The sequence below is a fragment of the Perognathus longimembris genome, chromosome 11 (genome assembly GCF_023159225.1).
Source record: "Perognathus longimembris pacificus isolate PPM17 chromosome 11, ASM2315922v1, whole genome shotgun sequence".
Classification (NCBI taxonomy): domain Eukaryota; kingdom Metazoa; phylum Chordata; class Mammalia; order Rodentia; family Heteromyidae; genus Perognathus; species Perognathus longimembris.
The window spans coordinates 69,100,967-69,120,136 of NC_063171.1; the positions used below are offsets into that span (position 1 = coordinate 69,100,967).

At 51.9% G+C, this 19,170-nt stretch overlaps 1 protein-coding gene across 2 annotated transcripts in view; it reads right to left on the reverse strand.

Moving 5' to 3' along the window:
* The window catches only part of Cnih3 (cornichon family AMPA receptor auxiliary protein 3), a 120,011-nt gene that overhangs the window by 36,404 nt on the left and 64,437 nt on the right, over positions 1-19,170 (reverse strand). Inside the window, exon 2 of one of the 2 annotated variants that reach the window (XM_048357602.1) lies at positions 15,484-15,609. The exons of the other annotated variant lie outside the window; for it this stretch is intronic. Within the exon in view, the coding sequence (XP_048213559.1) occupies positions 15,484-15,564 (81 nt within the window). The 5' untranslated portion in view covers positions 15,565-15,609. The remainder of the gene's footprint in view (positions 1-15,483; positions 15,610-19,170) is intronic. 2 annotated transcript variants of the gene reach the window in all.

Consider the following 19,170-nt stretch of genomic DNA (forward strand, 5'->3'; position numbering starts at 1 on the left):
CCCTCCTAGTCCCAACACAGTGGCTGATTCAGTACAGTTACATACAATGGGGTCCCTAAAGAATTACCCAGCACAGACCTTAAGATATCTTGCATAGTGTCCAGGACAAGAGATGATCTGATTTATGAATTAAACATAGCAAGCCACTCCTGGCCCCTAGGCCATTTCAGTCCTTATTAACTACTTCATGAAAAATGGCTGGAGAAAGAATTTGCTGTGACATAAACTCCTGGGGCCTGGCACAGAAATGCCTGGATTTGAGGTGTTCTTCTTTTTAGGGTTTTGGGCTACAGTGGCTGGAAACATCCTCTGGCTACAGCAAGTGCCTTACATGTGCCAGGACCTCCAGATGGTCACTGGCCATGCCCTTGGAGGGGAAACCAGCACCTCCGGTCCCCCACCACCACTTCCAGGCCTCACTTGGCTCACCACGAGGTGAACAGCTCCCCACCCGGTCACAGAGGATGTGTCACTATGGCCCAAAGCAATAGGACCACGTGGCCACATGAGCAGCTCCCCACCGGCTCCCACAGGATGGCTGTGTTGCCATGGCCCTCAGCATGTGGTCACAGGAGCAGCTCCTCTGCTGGCCCGCAGGGGACTGCTGTGGTGCCACGGCCCAAAGCAAAAGGACCAGGTGGCCATGCGCTGAGCCCGGTCCAGACAGACTTCTCTTCTCCTCCGTGTTAGCTGACTTGGTGTATTCTCACAGAAGGGAATGCCAAGGAACACACACCCTACACTGGACCAAGGCTAAACCTCAGCACCTCTATACCCTGGAACTGGCTCACTGGAGCACAGAGGCTACCCTATCCCCTTTACAGGGAGCAACACAGTTGGCCTCAGGGGCAGCTGACATATGTAGCCAGCACTGGGCATGGCTGGCTTTGCCTCAGCAAATTCTGTGCCAGGCAGATGGAACACAATGTAGAGCAGAGAAGCAAAGGTAGGGAAAACCAAGCTCCTCTGTCACCTCTTCTGGACTGTCCTGCTAGAATTAGTCCAGCTGCTGTAGGAGGCCCAAAGGAGTGACCACCACTGGCCAAGGAGTGACAGCCTCTGGCCACTAAGGGCTATCAGCCACTGGCCACCAAGGGGTGACCAGATAGCCAAATAAGACTCAAGGAAGTAACAGAGGAAATGGGGGAGGAAGAGAAGGCAGATTAAAAATGACAGAGATGAGGTGGCACATGTTTTCCTTGGTAATGACCTCTCTGTCTCGTCTCTCTCTGTCTGTCTGTCTGTCTGTCTGTCTGTCTGTCTGTCTCTCTCTCTCTCTCTCTCTCTCTCTCTCTCTCTCTCTCTCTCTCTTACATACTCTTCTGCCTTTTAAACTAAAATTTTAAAATATCTTTCAAAGGAAGGTGGAGTGTTTTCATCCTGTTCCCTGCTTGGGTGGTGGGATGGCCTCCGATGGGGCCCACAGCCATGGCCAGAGCCACCTCTGCTAGGGCAGTTCACGCGGCCCTGGGCTGTCTCACAGTCACCTGCTGGAGGCACAGAGTGCTTGTCCTCCTCCGCCCTCCAGTGGCAGCGATGTGCATTTCACCGTGGTAGAGGAAAAAGTCTCAAACAAAGCATGTCTGTGCCATCTGTTAAAAGAGGCCAGGAAAAATGTAAGGAAAAGGCTAAATGGCTAAGTGTTGCCACCATGCTCTTCCTGTCCCTGGAATTATAGAGTTTGTCCCCTCTCAGCCAGCCAGGAAGATGCTGAGAGCTGAGAGCACCTCTGGTCATCCAGCCCTCCTCTGACCTGACATTCTTTGTGTGGTCCATCTTCAGGGCGACCGCCTTACATGTGACCCTGTCTACAGACTCTTCCACACTCACCACCAAATGGTGGTGTGAAGTCCTGACCATGACCCAGAGCAGTGGCTAAAAACCAAAGCATGGAGCTCTAGTCGAGTCCCATAGCCTCACTTCGCCTGCGCCACAGTTCAAACACCCCACTCACCAGGGCTGCCCTCACTGGACCTGATTCTCCCCCACTAGCCAGTCCACCCTGCCTGGACTTGACTGACTGTCCCCTGCTTACCAAGACTGCCCTGCCTGGACCTGACTGTCCCCTGGGCACTCGGGGCCACGTACAGAGACATCTCACCTTCACTGAACAAACTTAGTCTCTTGCCAAACCACACCTTCCACCACAACTCGGTCCTCCTGGCTACTGTAGCTATGCTAATGCTCCTGGGACCCACTCAGAACCTGTGTGGTTCTGTTTAGCTTCTTGCTGTGTTTGCCTCCGTTTTTGTAAATGAGCCACATGGCTGTGGCCAAATCCAGTATCCAGAATGTACTGCAGGCAGAACGCAGTGTGGATGGAGCCACAACCTGGGCAGCTGCTGCCCAAGGCACTGAGGCTCTGCAGCTGTTCTCTCCCTTGGGGCAGGATTCTCTGTGCCTCCCTCCCACCTCCCTTGGAGCAGGGATTCTCTGTTCTGCCCTCCATGCCTTGGGCCCCAGAACCTCAGTCAGTATTGGACAAAGATGGAACAAGCAGGTTCTCTAAAAACAGGCACCTAAGAGCTCAGACCAAAGTGCATGCCTCAACCCCAACCCATGCTAGCAGTCTGCAGGAGTTTCCCGGCTCTGAGTCTCAAGTAGCTAACGCAGGCAGAATCGACTCTCCTTTCCTGACAAACCAAAGAGCACTACCTCAAGAGTCTCATATTGGATAGCCTATTTGTTTACTATTAATTGCCAGTAGAGAAGTGAAAGCCCAGGAAGTTGGGGAAGTTTTGAACAAGGCCATTCCTCACATTTCATGACAGAGAGGCCAAGAAGCTAGAATGTGAAAGAGACCACAGGACAGTTATGGGGAAGGCCATGGCCTCAAAGAGCTGGCTGCACACCAGTGCTCAAGGTGCATGCAGGCCCAGCTGACCCTGCAGAGTGGACACCATGTTTGTGGAACTGGTGCTCGTGGCAGCGTTCTCCACTAACACACCACAAAGTCAATAATCACAGTAATCACACTGCCGATGGTCCCAGGCACCCCTCTGGACTGGCAGACAAAGACCAGTGGCACAGCAAGACTTTGCTTCTCTACCGGCAGAATTCTTGGGAGACGCCCTGGCACTGCACTGGGTGCCAGGGCGGGGAATGCATGGGTGAGCAGAGGCAGGGCATTTGGAGGGAGGGAGTTCAGGAATGCCTCTGGGAGGGAGGACAGGAGACCCTCAAGTGCCATTAGACTGCCGTACTCCTCAGGGAAATGACATGGGCAGATGGCTCTTCTCTCCCCTGGCTTCTGCTTCTGGTATGTCCACTCAGCTGTGCTGGACCCCTAGCTGTCCAGCAGGTGCACGATGGGAGGCTCAGCCTCAGAAACTCAACTCAGCATTGTCACACACCAATTATGTTGAAAATGAGCCTTGGAGGCTCTGGGAAATTGCCTGGAGCCAGTCAGGAAAACAAAAAGCACACATGCAAAGTAAAATAATTCAGCATCATCTCTGCTGAATGTCAGTTCTTCCATGGAAACTATCATCTTCACTGTTGCTCACAGTAAGGTGTTCGTACTCTCACCTTTCTCTGCTGCTTAAAAAGGACCAGCAGCTGGCTTGAAGCAGCTCAAACAGCCTCGTCCTGCCAACCACTCAGCTGTCCATCTGTAAGGTGCTGAGACACACACAAAGCAACCTCAGTGGCCTCTCTCATGGCCCAACATCGTGTCTAACCTCAGCCCAGCTGCTGCAATCAATTCACAAGATAGTGGAAGGGCAAAGCAAATGGACAGTTTTCATTTCCCCTGCTCCTCTGCCCTCTCCTCTCTGCTCCCAGACACTAATGAACAGAGAAAAGAGAACTCTGGGGGCAAATAAACTACTCAATCAACCCGGGGCCCAGAGAATCAATTATGCCTGAGTCTTCTGAGGATGCACAAGTTTGCTTCTACAAACTTGAGGCCAATATCCTTTGCAAAGAAAGAGCTTTCTGGGAAGGGCTCTCCACCCCAGGGCAGTGGGGAGGACCTGTGTGTAGCAGCAAGGGGGGAAAGTTCGCAGCAAGTAGCCAGCCACTAAGCATTGCAGTCCCTGCACAGAACTGTGCTCCAGGCAACTGGTGGGCCCACACATCACAGCCACTGCCTGCTCTGGACCAGTTGCTCTGACCAGCTTTTCCCAAGACTGTTCATCTTGCAGGCCTTGCAGCTGCCAGCAGGCTCCCACCTACCTATACTTCTCCATGCTACCAGCGAGGCAAGGGTAGGCAAGATTACTCAGGAGAAAATCTTGGGCTGGGAATATGGCCTCGCACCTTCAGAACTGAAGAAATCAGATGGCATGATGACAAAGAGGCAACCCTTGATTTATAGAGAACTTCCAAAGACAAACCGGTGCCAGGGCTGAGCACTTCTGAAAGTGCACAGAACCTTGTCAAGGCAGGGGAGGGGCTGTTGCCCAGCTTGGGAGGCCAGAGGCAGAGGCCAGGCTCTCCTCTTGTCTGACAGCTAAGGGCCGGATAGGAGCAGGAGGACAGTGGGACAGGATAGGGGCTGACTTGCCAGGGGTTACTGGTGCCAGGCATCCAGATGTAGCACATGCTCCATCTTCAAAGACTGGATGAAGGATGCAAGTGTCAACTAGGACTCTTGAACGAAAACCTTCTCACAAGAGAGTACATCTCCCTAAAAATAGACAAATGGACAGATGATAGACACTAGGTAAAAGGATGGATGACAGATATAGGACAACTAATTGACATGTCAGATGGGTACTAGGTAGGCAGATAAATTATCAATAGAGGAGAGGTTAAAGATAGATGATAAAGCCACTCACGCTTATCAGCCTACTCAAGAGGCTAAGCTCTGAGAATCACAGTTCAAATCCAGCCTAGACAGGAAAATAATGTATCAGACTGTCCCTTCCTCAATGTGAGACAAATTAAAAGGCAATACAGCAGTAAGCAGTGACTCAGCGCATCCATGCAGTGACTCAATGCACACACTGGGTGTTGGCTGGCAGTCAGCTGCTCCTGTGCAGAGTGGTGCACTAGGAGACATACATACACACACATAGACACACAGAGACACCCCCACACAGACACAGAGACACACAGACACCCACACACAGACATCCACACACAGACACAGAGACATACACACACAGAGATACACATAGACATCCATACATAGACACACACACAGACACAGAGACAGACACCCACACAGACACAGAGACACACCGACACCAACACACAGAGACACACACATATATACACACACCGACATCCACACACAGAGACACACACAGGCACAGAGAGACACACACATATCCCCCCACACTCCTGGCCCTACACCTCCCACAGCCTATTTTCTGGTCATGGCAATCCAGGAGACCAGCTAATCACTTAACTACTTCCATATCCTCAACACTGAATGCAGTTGCTAATTTCTTTTGTTAATGAGGCTCATCAAATACACTTGAATATTTTTAATCCAATATACAAATGTCTCTATTACACAGAGGCCATCTGGGCTGCCACTGCTAACTGGTTATGTTGCTATCAACTCTTTTTTTAGGCTTCATGAATCAGCTGCCAATAAAGAAAAGAAGAAAGAGAAATTTGTTCCAGGACTTGCTTTCCTCCCTGAATTTTTCCCCAGCAGAAGAAATGGATACTGTAGTCAAAATGAACCACGTGAATACAAAAACACAAAAGATGTCCAAGACATGCTCTGGGAATGTCAGCCTGTGGTTCTGGGTGCCATGCTGACATGCTCTGGGAATGTCAGCCTGTGGTTCTGGGAGCCATGGAGCTGACATGCTCTGGGAATGTCAGCCTGTGGTTCTGGGTGCCATGGAGCTGACATGCTCTGGGAATGTCAGCCTGTGGTTCTGGGAGCCATGGAGCTGACATGCTCTGGGAATGTCAGCCTGTGGTTCTGGGAGCCATGCTGACATGCTCTGGGAATGTCAGCCTGTGGTTCTGGGAGCCATGCTGACATGCTCTGGGAATGTCAGCCTGTGGTTCTGGGAGCCATGCTGACATGCTCTGGGAATGTCAGCCTGTGGTTCTGGGTGCCATGGAGCTGACATGCTCTGGGAATGTCAGCCTGTGGTTCTGGGAGCCATGGAGCTGACATGCTCTGGGAATGTCAGCCTGTGGTTCTGGGAGCCATGCTGACATGCTCTGGGAATGTCAGCCTGTGGTTCTGGGAGCCATGGAGCTGACATGCTCTGGGAATGTCAGCCTGTGGTTCTGGGTGCCATGGAGCTGACATGCTCTGGGAATGTCAGCCTGTGGTTCTGGGTGCCATGCTGACATGCTCTGGGAATGTCAGCCTGCGGTTCTGGGAGCCATGGAGCTGACATGCTCTGGGAATGTCAGCCTGTGGTTCTGGGTGCCATGCTGACATGCTCTGGGAATGTCAGCCTGTGGTTCTGGGAGCCATGGAGCTGACATGCTCTGGGAATGTCAGCCTGTGGTTCTGGGAGCCATGGAGCTGACATGCTCTGGGAATGTCAGCCTGTGGTTCTGGGAGCCATGCTGACATGCTCTGGGAATGTCAGCCTGCGGTTCTGGGAGCCATGGAGCTGACATGCTCTGGGAATGTCAGCCTGTGGTTCTGGGAGCCATGCTGACATGCTCTGGGAATGTCAGCCTGTGGTTCTGGGTGCCATGCTGACATGCTCTGGGAATGTCAGCCTGTGGTTCTGGGAGCCATGCTGACATGCTCTGGGAATGTCAGCCTGTGGTTCTGGGTGCCATGCTGACATGCTCTGGGAATGTCAGCCTGTGGTTCTGGGTGCCATGCTGACATGCTCTGGGAATGTCAGCCTGCGGTTCTGGGAGCCATGGAGCTGACATGCTCTGGGAATGTCAGCCTGTGGTTCTGGGAGCCATGCTGACATGCTCTGGGAATGTCAGCCTGTGGTTCTGGGAGCCATGGAGCTGACATGCTCTGGGAATGTCAGCCTGCGTTTCTGGGAGCCATGCTGACATGCTCTGGGAATGTCAGCCTGCGTTTCTGGGTGCCATGCTGACATGCTCTGGGACTACTATCCTATTGTTGTAGGTGCTGTGGAGCTGACATGGCCTGGAAACGTCAGTTATCCTATGGCTCTGACTTTCTCTGGAGCTGTCAGCATGCAGTTCTGGATGCTGTCAAGATGACATGCTCTGGAGATGTCATCCTATGGTTCTAGGTGCCATGGGGCTGACATCCGATGGTTCTAGGTGCCATCTAGGTGACATGCCCTGGAGATGTCAGTTTGCAGTCTAGGTGCTGTGGATGAGAGAGGTGGCAGCAGTTTACATTCTAGGGAAGGAGCCATCAGCTGGGCTTAATGATACTGTGCAGCCTCAGACAGACCTTAGGCACATGTAAAGGAAAAGGAATAAAGCAGATCACAAGCAATGAGGAAGGAAGGAAAGAGAAGGAAATAGGAGCAGGGAGAGAGGGGAGGGAGAGATAGAGAAGAAAAACAAGGTCTAGCATCCCCAATCCCAAGACTTAGCAACAACCACCCACCTCTGGACCAGCCAGCACCCTGAAAAACAGTGATGGGGAGCTGAGTGCTAGGTTTACCACTCTAAAAACAACCACATAAGGGAAACCGTGTGAGCGGGAAGCCATGACTGGGAGAGCTGGTAATGGCCTCTCTCTCTGGCTATACCTCTTTTCTGGCTAGGAGAAAAGGTTCCAGAGGAAGAGATGCAGTGGACCATTTGGTCAGCCCCAGGTCCTGACTCGCAGTCAGACCCAGGTCCTTCCATGCACCTAGTTTTCACAGACTGCACAGAATCAAAAGTTGGGGCTCATTTGGCCAAACAGCCTGGAAAGCAGCTTCAGGCACTGCACTGCACACACTGAAGCACAGACCATGCCAGCAGAGGCGGGAGACTTGGACACAGCCTCTGGCTGGTGAGAATGAACACTGGTTGGATGAATGTGTCTAGTTAAATGCCTCCAAGGGGCCCATTAACTCACACTCTGACAGCTGCAAATGGGCCCACCACCTCCTCCTCCCCCTCCTCCAGCCCCTGAACTGAAAGGGAAGCCAACGGTATCTGTAAAAAGGATACAGTCAGATTGGTACGAGGTCTGAATGTCTATGAAATATGTGGTGGTGGTGGTAGTGGTAGTGTGTGTCTGTGTGAGAGGGAGAAACAGTCACACACACACAAATTGAGTGATTACCTTTTTACAAACCTAGTTGTTTTTTCAAAGCCACTTTTGTGATGCAAGGTACCAGAAAGAAACTAGGAAATGAAGCCAGAGTGCAAGCTGTCTCCAGTGAGCTGACAGCCAGCTCTGTTTCCAGTTCCGTGTTCTCAATGGTCCTCAGCCAGGAGGCAAGAGTCGCAGCCCCAGCTCCCAGAGCCCAAAGCCCAGGGGAGGCTGCTTGCACACTTGCCTCACAGGCCAATAGCATACGGGGCCTGCACGGCACCCCCTCTGCTGACTCTCAGGCAAGACTTGCACCCACAACAATGAAGGCTTTGCATTCCTAGTAACAGGTACATGCCTCCATTTTCACACGCCCCAAACACCATGGGAAACATGGCTGATGGTTCCTGATGAACTCTCCTGGGTCACAGGGCAAAGTCAGGAGCTGCCTTTGGCAAAATCTCTGTTTAAAGACCATTTGTAACTTCTGACAACTCTTAGCATAATGCTAAGACCTAAATAAAGATTTTACGTTATAGTCACTTAAAGGAGTGACTATACCATTGTTTTATTGTTAATGTCATAGGGTTCATAAGAATAATAGATCAGAATGCGGATGTCCATCATTAGAAAGGTTTTTTTTTTTAAGTGATGAAAGCAGTGGGGAGGGGGAGGGTGAAAGGAGAGAAGGTGGCAGAAAAATGAGGAAGGGGGTAACAAATATGACAAGAAATGTACTCACTACCTTAAGTATGTAACTGTAACCCCTCTGTACATCATCTTAACAATAAAAAAAACACAGAAAAAAAAGAGTGACTATAATGAAGTTCAAGTAATGAAGAATATACTCAGATAAGATATGTGAGCAAATGCACAAATCTGAGCTGCTCGAGGCACCCTAGGGGGAAGGCCCAGAAGTGATGTCATGGTTTGAATGTGATGTGCCCACCATGGACTCACTGTTGCATTTGGTCCCACGCTGGTGATGCTGTCTGGGGAGGTCCTGGAACCTTCCTGTGGATTCCCAGCTGGAGGAAGCAAGCATGGTAGGTCTGTCCCCTCGTCCCAAGCCCTTCTGCCTTCTCTGCCTCCTGGTCACCATAATGCCAGCTGCTCTCCTCCACCTTGTCCTCCCAGCATGAGGACAAAAACTTCAGACCATGAACTCAAGAAATCCTTCCTCCTTCAAACTATGTTTCTTAAGTATTTGGCCAATGTAATAAAAGTCTGGCTAACATGGGAATCCAAAGTTTCATAAGATTAAAGGAGTCACCAAAAACTTAATCATAAAATTGTTATTTCATCCTGAAATTCCACTTGTATTGATACCAGAGACATCATACTGGGACTTGAATGGGTGCTTGTAAACTATGCTACTACAGCATGAGTGCACTCAGGAGAACAGAGGCAAAACTAGGCCCTACTAGGTTGGCTGACACGATTAGATCAGATAGTTCCACCAGGCCTGTCTGTGGCTATAGAGCTGGGGCAAGCGGTATGCTTGCTCCAGGAGCCAGAAGTCAGGGGAAGAAAAGGAGCCACAGGGCAGCATCTGTGGCTGAAGGCCAGGATCCTCCCTGGGGAGTCAGTCGTGTGAGCCCTGGGGAGTGGCTGGTGTGAGCCCTGGGGAGACAGTGGTGTGAGCCCTAGAGCATCTCTGGTGTGAGCCCTGGGGAGACAGTGGTGTGAGCCCTGGGAAGTCGCTGGTGTGAGCCCTGGGGAGACAGTGGTGTGAGCCCTAGAGCATCTCTGGTGTGAGCCCTGGGGAGTCGCTGGTGTGAGCCCTGGGGAGTCGCTGGTGTGAACCCTGGGGAGTCACTGGTGTGAGCCCTGGGGAGACAATGGTGTGAGCCCTTGGAAGTCAGTGGTGTGAGCCCTAGAGCATCACTAGTGTGAGCCCTGGGGAGTCAGTGGTGTGAACCCTAGAGGGTCACTGGTACAAGTCCTGGGGAGTCAGTGGTGTAATCCCTGGGGAGTCACTGGTATGAGCCCTGGGGAGTCACTGGTGTGAGCCCTGGGGATTCACTGGTGTGCCCGGGGGAGTCAGTGGTGTGAGCCTTGGGAGACACTGGTGTGAACCCTGGGGAGTCAGGGGTGTGAGTCCTGGGAGACACTGGTGTGAACCCTGGGGAGTCACTTGTGTGAAACCTGGGGAGTCAGGAGTGTGAGTCCTGGGGAGACACTGGTGTGAACCCTGGGGAGTCACTTGTGTGAACCCTGGGGAGTCAGGGGTGTGAGCCTTGGGGAGTCACTGGTGTGAACCCTGGGGAGTCACTTGTGTGAACCGTGGGGAGTCAGGGGTGTGAGCCCTGGGGAGTCAGTGGTTTGAGTCCTCGTGAATCAGTTGTGTGAGTCCTGGGGATTCACTGGTGTGTGCCCTGGGGAGTCAGTGGTGTGAGCCTTGGGGAGACACTGGTGTGAACCCTGAGGAGTCACTTGTGTGAACCCTGGGGAGTCACTGGTGTGAGACCACAGGTGGACACTAATGTGAACCCTGGGGAGTCACTGGTATGCATCCCCATGAGTCATGTATTGTTGGGGATTCATCTTGGCCTTAAGGGGGGAAGGGCGAGGAGAGCGTTCCCGAGACGCCGCCCTTCCCCCAGCCCTGGGCCAGTGTGGAAGTGAGCCACATCTATCTCCTTCTGGGTCCAGAACCAGAAGGGGTAGCTTTGAGACCATCCCCCACCTTGCACCAGCGAGCACGTGCGCTCTCCTTTCGCGGGCTTTGCCCAGAGGGCGGTACTATGGGAAGTGACGTTAGCCCATGAGGGAGGTCCTTGGGAGCTGCTCTTGGATGGACAAGCTCACCAGCCTATCGCCAGCTCATGCTCAATCCTCGTCATCACTACTATATTACTGTGAGCCCCTCCCGATTAAATTGGATTGCTCTCCGAAGTGTCTCCGAGATCCATCTGTGCCTGGCTTCCTTGGTGGGTAAGGAGCGAGGAAAAGGGGATCTCGTTCGGCCACGTGCACCTTAGGCTAGCCCGTGTCCCTTTGCTCCACCTTGGCTGCAAAGGGGAGCACTAATAAGGGAGTAAGCTTAGCATCCCCACACCAGGGGAGGTAAATCTAGCCCGGCAATGTATGAACCATAAATGTGCCATCAATGAACCCAACATCAAGTCCCTTGGCCAAGAGAGCTGTCTCTCAACAATCAGATATCTGTTACTTTCTATGGGTACCAAACTCACCAGCAAACACCACTGTGAATCTGAAGAAACTTCAAAATGTGATTGTACATCAAATCTTCCTAGGGAATAAAATCAATTTTATTCATAAATGTCAAAATGCTGACTCTAGATATAAAAACTTAGAAACAAAAAGCCCGAAAATAAAAGGTAATGAATCTTTTATCTTTTCTGTGAACAATGTCATCTGTGTTTATAGAATAAGACAGTTTGGAAATAGGCTCCACCATGTGAGGGCAAGATTCTCATGAGAAAACACTATTCATTTCAGACTGGTAAGGAACATCATTTTACATTTGAAATTCTTACAGCATCTGGGGTTCTTTCCTCCTAAGTGTCCACATGGAATTTTTTTTAAAAAACCACAAAAGATACCCAACCTTTTCTGGATATTAAGATCAGTAGTGATGTTTCATTATTTACTGCTATATTTTCAAAGGTTTAGCAGCTGATTTGTGTCATTTTACAAGCAAAAGCCTAATTTTAAATAAAATAAAAATGTGATTTCCTACCAGGCACCAGTGGCTCATGCCTGTAATCTTAGCTACTCAAGAGGCTGAGATCTGAGGAACATGGTTCAAAGCCAGCCCTGGCAGGAAAGTCTGAGACTCTTGTCTCCACTAAACTACCAAAAAAGCCAGAAATGGAACTGTGGTTCAAGTGGTAAAGTATTAGCCTTGAGTAAAAGAAGCTCAGAGACAGCATCCAGGGACTGAGTTCAAGCCCCAGGACTGGCACCAAAAAAAAGGGGGGGAGGAGAGGGGAATTTCCTCTCAAAAAAAGGAACATAATAAGCCAGGTGCCAGTGGTTCACACATGTAATCCTAGCAACTCAGGAGAAGAGAGGGTCATGGTTCAAAGCCAGCCTGGGCAGGAAAATCCGTGAGACTCTTATCCCCAATTAAACACCAGAAAACGGGAAGTGATACTGTGGTGCAAAGTGGTAGAGTGCTAGCCTTGAGCAAAAGAACTCAAGGACAGTGTTCAGGCCCTGAGTTCAAGCCCTATGACTGACAAAAAAAGAAGAAAGTTAGAAAGAAAGAAAGAAAGAAAGAGAAGAAAAGAAAAGAAAATAGTGTTTGGAGTCTTGTTTATAACTCCAATCCAAAATTCCAACTCACAACCACATTTCAACAGTTAGGGAAAGGGCTTACGGTAAGAGTCACAGACTCAGCTAACCCAGCTCCAGCACACGCCAGCTGTGCAACCTTGGACAAGTTTCTGAACCTCTCAGAGCTGCTTCTTCACCTGAAAAACATGGACTCTGAGGACCAAAGGACGGCCTGAGTGGTAAGAGACAAGATGTGGAAAGAAACCTCTGAGTACCCTGGATACTGTATATACTGGTATTAGAACTAGGGAAGTGAAAGGGAATATCAAAATCGAGAGACAAAGGATAAAAAGACAACTCCAAAAGCAATACTTGCAAAACCATTTGGTGTAAACCAACTATATAACTCATGGGGGGAGAGGAACAGGGGGAGAGGGAGAGGGGAATGAGGGAGGAGGTAACAAACAGTACAAGAAATGTACCCATGGCCTAACGTATGAAACTGTAAAAATAAATAAATAAAGATGTAAAGAAAGAAAGAAAGAAACCTCTGTCCCATTAAACTCCTAAATGGGATAAATGTGCAGAAAGATAGTGGCTGAAGTGAAAGAATGTCATTTGAAAACAAGTGTAGCTACATTTCAAGGTAGCTGTGTTGTAGCTGGCCATCTCCACCCTTGCTCCCAGACTCGCAGTAAGAAGTGGGGACAGCTGACAGTTACCTGGTTCCAAGAGCACTCTATGGAGAGCACAGGGCAGTCAGCTACAGTGCACATCACATAAATAGCACCTTCCACAACTTCTCCCTCGCTGTGTGGACAAGCACCGTTGCCCTCCACACCTGCTTCCCAGCTGTGCACCTGTCCAGTGGGACACATGCAGTTGCCAGTTCTTTGCCTGGGGCATCATCGTCTGCTAAATGATCGGTGTCAGATTTTTTAAATGTGCAAAAAGCATAAGCTGGGAGGCAAACACACAGTCTAGCACAGAACCGTCTCTCCTGAATTTTGGCTGAAGTAATCACCATCATGCAACCAACATACACACACACACACACACACATCCTGAAATCACACGTCCCCCTCTCAATGTTCCAGAACCAAACCTCAGTGGTAGGGTTTAGGTTGTTTGGTTCAGAGAGAAAGAAAGAAAAGACTAGAACTATTACTATAATGTAAAGTCAAAGAGCTTAGACACTTTCCATGATTAAAAACAGAAATCTTGTCATTCCACCAGGAATGGGAGCAGGGCTTTCCACCTCCTTTGACTAAAGGATGAGTAAAGGCCAGCCTGGGGTCACCAGACCCAGGACTACCAACCAAACATCGCTTAGTCAACTAGCTGTGAAAAACACCCACTTAATTAACTTGTTCTTGCATTATTTATTATCTTACTGGGCCAGAGAAGATGGTTCTCTCTGGTGACCTGCTCTGTGTCAGGGCCAGTGGAATCTACCCACGCTGGCCCATGTAGAAACAAAAGAAACCACAGGAGAAATGAGAGCCTTCAAGACTGCAAATGACTCTGACCCCAGAGACACCAGTAAGTTCCTTGAGAGAGCTTAAGTGAAGGTCTAGGACTGGCTTGGGCAGGACCACCTCTATTTCCATTTTTATTCTAAATGAGGTAAGGTTTTGTTTCCTTAACAATTGCCAACCTCAAGGCTTAATTTTCTACTGTGGATTAGATTTGGCTGAGAAGGGAGGGCAAAACCCCACACCACTCCTAACCAACAGCACTATTTTTTCACCAGTCCCCAAACCCTCTCTCCCACTGGAAGGTTCCAAAACGGATGCACAAACTCACAGGGTTAGAAACAGAGGCGCTTGCCGTGATGGGTCAACAGGGCCAAGTTACCTGATCTCCAAAGGTTCCATAGGGGGAGCCTCCACTTTTCCCAGGTCTCCCCTTGAGACCCGGTGCCTCGGCCCCCGCCACCCCATCATCATGGTGCTCCCAACACACCGTGCCACCGTGCCTCCCCCCCTCCCCCCTGCACGGAGCTCTCAGCAGAAGCTGCTGAAGCTGCTGAGCTCTATTTTAAAACCTCTCACCGGAGAGTCACTCACGCAAACACCAGCACCCTCAGCCACCCCTACTTCTCTTCAGGTCTTCATTTTGGATCATCTCCCACTCGGTGACAAACCACTGGTGTCCACTAGGACCAAGCCTCTGGTCTCAGGGTTCCGCCTGGCCATGTGCTCTGCTGGCCAGACACTTTCGTGAGGTGAGGCCCTGCACTGTGACACTCTCAACACACCTGATTGGGGCTCTCACCTGAGCTTGGCTCTCCTTCCTACCAAACTTCCCAGGATGAGAATGGGGGCTCAATCAATCTCAGAGAAGAAAGCCTTGAGAATTCAATGGATTTGCAAAATGCTGCCCAACCCACAGGAGACCAGCTTCCTCCTGCTTCCCCCTCCTCAGTCTTCTTCAGGAGGCCTGGGTCCTCAACCCAAGACTTCACCTGAAGACTAGGGACCCAGGACTGCCCTCCGTCCAGTACCCCCACTTGTCCTCTGCCCTGTATCCCCCACCCTCCTTGCCCCAGCTCGAGCCTGGGGATCCGGGGGACCCGTTCAGGTCTGCAGGAGAGGAAGGCTTCAGCCACAAGGGATGGTTCCCCCCCACACCCCCACCCCCACCCCCACAGGATAGAGGAACTCGGAGCTTTCCTCCTCTGTTTTTATCTCACCCTCCCTCTTCCGTATTCTGTCCTCCTGGACCTGCATCCGCCCGGGAGACCCAGCCTCTCCCGGCCGCTTTCCAGGAGCTCCGGTCTCCAATTATGCCTCAACACAACCCGCCACGGAAGCTGACATTTTAAATGTTCAGTTGTTATAGTTACTTGAGTAACAGCCGACCCGAGGCGGCGCTTCCTCTTCTCCCGGGAGCAGGGAGGGCGGTGGGGAGGGAACGGGACCCCGGGGTCGGGGGCTCCACCCGGGGCTCCTCGGGCAGGCGCCCCGCACCTACGAGCCGCCTCCCGCCTCGGGTGACCCGAGTCGGGGCGCGGGGTCCGGGGCCGGTCTCCGGCTCGCCCACCCCTCCGTGGACGGGGCGGGGACGTCCGAACGCGGGCGCGCCGCGGCGCGAGGGCCCCGGAGAGCCCGGCCACTCACGTGCCAGATGGCGAAGAAGATGAGCGCGGCGCACAGCACCAGGGACAGCATGTAGCAGAAGGCGGCGAACGTGAAGGCCATGGCCGGACCCCCACCCCGGGGGCCCCGAGCCCGGGGCCGCCGTCCCTCCGACGAGCGTCCGGCAGGAGGGGCGTCCGCGCCCCGGGCCGCGCGGGGAGGGCCGCGAAGGGCGCGAGGACCCCCGGGCGGGCGGGGAGGACCGGCGTCCAGCGGCCCCGCGGGGGAGGAGCAGACCTGGGCGCCAGCGGTTTCCAAACCGGAGACGCCGGTGAGTTCCGAGCGGGACGCCGGCCGAGCCCCGGGCGGTCCCGAGCCGCCCCCGCCCCGGCGGCCCGCGGAGGCTCCGCCCGGGAGCCGAGTCTTCAGGTGGTCGAGAGGCCGGGACTCGGGGAGCGCCGCGGGCCGGGCCGGGCCTCCCGAAAGCGGGCGCTCGGCGGCGCGTCCCACCCGGCCCCGCCGCGGCCCGCGCCGCCGGCTGCGGGAGCCGCGTGCCGAGGCCGGGGGTCGGCGCCGCGGGGCCCACGCTCCGGCCGGGAGAGCTCCGCGCCGTGCCCGGCGGCCTCGGGTTCGGACCGCCCAGCCCGCCGCGCCGCCCCACCTGCGCCGGGGCCCGGAGCCGGGGACCGAGGACGGCGCGCCGCGCGGGGCCGCGCTCACCCTCCCTCCCCGGCGCGCGGGGACCCGCCCTCCCTCCTCCGAGGCTCGGGGGACCCGCCCTCCCTCCCCCGCCCGCGCTCCCGGCCCGCGGCGCCGCTCCGGGCTGCGCTCGGCGCCCCCGGTCGGGACCGCCGTGGGGGTCCGGCGGAGTCCCCAGCCCCACCGGGCGCAGCCGCTCCGGCGGGGCACCCGAGACCCCGGGCGGCCGCGGCCTTCCGGGCCTCCCCGCCGTGCGCCCGGGACGGGCCGCGCCGACCGGTGGGGTGGGCGGGATGGGCGGGATGGGCGGTTCGATCGCCAGACACCGGGAAGGTGCGGGCTCTGGACACCGCCGGCCGCATCCCGGGTCGTGAGTGGATTTCACCAGACTGGAGTTCACGTGTTCCCGCCGGCGCCTTCTGCCCGCTCCAGGCACCGAAAAGCCCGCCCTAGAGCTGCTCCCGACGCCAGACTCGGGCGCCGGAGAAGAAAGCCGTGCGCCCCCACGCCGGCCCGGGCGCCGGAGACGCAGACTCTGCGCCCCACGCCGGCCCGGGACTGCGTTTGTGGAGGGGCACAGTCCAGAGAGGGCACTTTGCAGCCCAATCCAATGCTGGCTGCACGTTTCTTGCTCTCATTAACCCTGAGTTTTCTTACGGGGGGGCGGGGGGCGGGGAATAAAGTGAGTGCCAAGCAATCTGAAGAGATTAAATGGAAAGGGGGAGAGCAGCAGGACTGGAAGCCGCGGGGTCACCTCCACCCCAGCCCAGCGTCCCTGCACCCCCAGGGTCCACGTGCTTGTGGCCCATACGCTTGTGATCCACGGAAAAAGTCCACGCACTTGTGGTCCACCAAGGAAGTCCACACGCTGTGCCAGCTGGGGCAGGAGAGTCTAAATATAGGAGAGACACAAAGACTAAATACAGGAGACTCCATAAGCAACAGAAACTGAAGACAAGGACGACCAAAAACCAAATCAGCTGCCAAGGGATCTGAGTTACTTGAAGTAATGCATTTTCCTCTGTGTTAGAGGAAGTCCAAGCGTGGGGTCCCCTGTCTCCAGGCTGCAGGAAATGGTTTGCTTCTTTCTGGCTGTTGGTAAAGGCATTCTCCCTGTTCTGCTACCCCTCTCCAAATATCCCCAGACATTGCACTCTAAGAACTAAACCTTCTCTCAAGCCAGAAAGCACTTTTGCCCTAACAACCTTCTACTTTCCACCTTATAACTCATTAAGACAATATTAATTAATACAAATACAGTGGTTCTACCATGAAAGGTCTTAATTAAGATTGGTAAATAGTGTAATGGCCCTTACAATATGCAGTAAAAAATCAATTAATAATTAAATTCCAAATTAAACCCATCCATTCAAACTGTCAAGGATGTCACAGGGGCCCCTGATAAATGACTTCCTGTGTGCTCATTTACCACAAAGCACCCAGGATATGTACATCACATTTATACTTTGATTCTAAATAGTTTTTCCTTTTGTTGTATTTTGTATACATTGTAAGTTGTAAGTGCAGTGTTTCAATATTTGCAAATTCAAGAATAAAATGTTTAGAAAAAAAGCTCAGAATAAAGGTCAACTAAGAGTATTATAGCATTCTCCTGAAGGTCTTAGCAAACAAGTAACCAAGTTAATAACAAATCACAGAAGCAGAACCCTACACATGCCCTGAGCCTTCTACAGAGTGATGGACACAAAAAGTACAAAGTCCCCAGGCACTGATGGCTCACGCCTGTAATCCCAGCTACTCCGGAGGCTCAGGTCTGAGGATCAAAGTTCAAAGCCACAGGAAGTTTGGGAGACTTATCTCCAACTCAACTACCAGAAAACCAGAAGTGGGACTGTGGCCCAAAGTGGTAGAGTGCTAGCCTTGAGCGAACGAGCTCAGGAACAGCAGCCAGGCCCTAAGTTCAAGACCCACACCAACAAAAACAACAGCAAAAGAAAAAAATTACTAAAAGTTCTTTAATACAAAAATGTGATTGTCTCCGCAGTGCTACTGGTGTAAATAGTGCTCAGAGTTAATTTGTAGGATACCAGAATATGTTACCCTGAAGTGTGGGAGCCACTTGAGCAGAAGAGTAAGAAGAAGCCACAGATCCAGAGGACACCCTGCCCTCCCCCTGTTTCATCAGCCCAGAGAACACACAGAGCACTGAGTAAGCTCCACTTCCGCTCTGTTTGCCAGTGAGTCCCCCTTCCCAAGTCACTACCCCTAGAGACCTGAAGTCCTTTCCTTTGCCAGGTCATTTCTCGAAAACCTTGACCTTGAAGCCACCGTAGAAAGAAGCTAGAAAGCAAAGCTACTTCTCAAAGAACTTGAGTTCTCCAGGTGTTTTCCTCCTACCTAAAATGTGCATACTAACGGATGTCTGTTTGTCTGTCTCTGGCACATCTGTCTTTTGTCACAAAGGTCCTTCCCAAATAAGAACTTACCAGGGTAGAAGACAAAATGCGTGTTCTTCTTTTGCAACTTACCTGCTTGTCAGAATGGCAAATCCCATTCTTTCAGAGCTCATGGCTTTATTTCACAATTTGTAATCATCAGTCAAAGACTGACTAAAAACAATCAAAAGATCAGGTCTATACTATGTTTGTAATAAAAATCTAGACTTAACAAAATGTAGGTAATTTACACTATTAAATGACAATTTAAAATCTTAAAGATATGAAGGTAGGGACGGGAGGGTAAAATGAGGAGAACAATGGAAGGGGTGGCATTGATTAAGATGCACTGTTCTCATAACCTGATTTACTGAATTATAACCTCTTTGTACAACTATATAATAATAATAGTAGCAATTATTATTAATAGCAATAATAAAAGAACACTTAAAATGTCCAGTCTGCATTTAGACATAATCAAGCATTTTCAAACGTAAAATATTCAGTAGTCATTAACAAACATATCATATCTATACAGTACATATTAAATTCTAAATTTGTGTTCTTACATGTTGGAAAACAAGTATCTACTCAAATGAGAAAGCAACTTATTTGACAAGTCTAGACAGTCAAA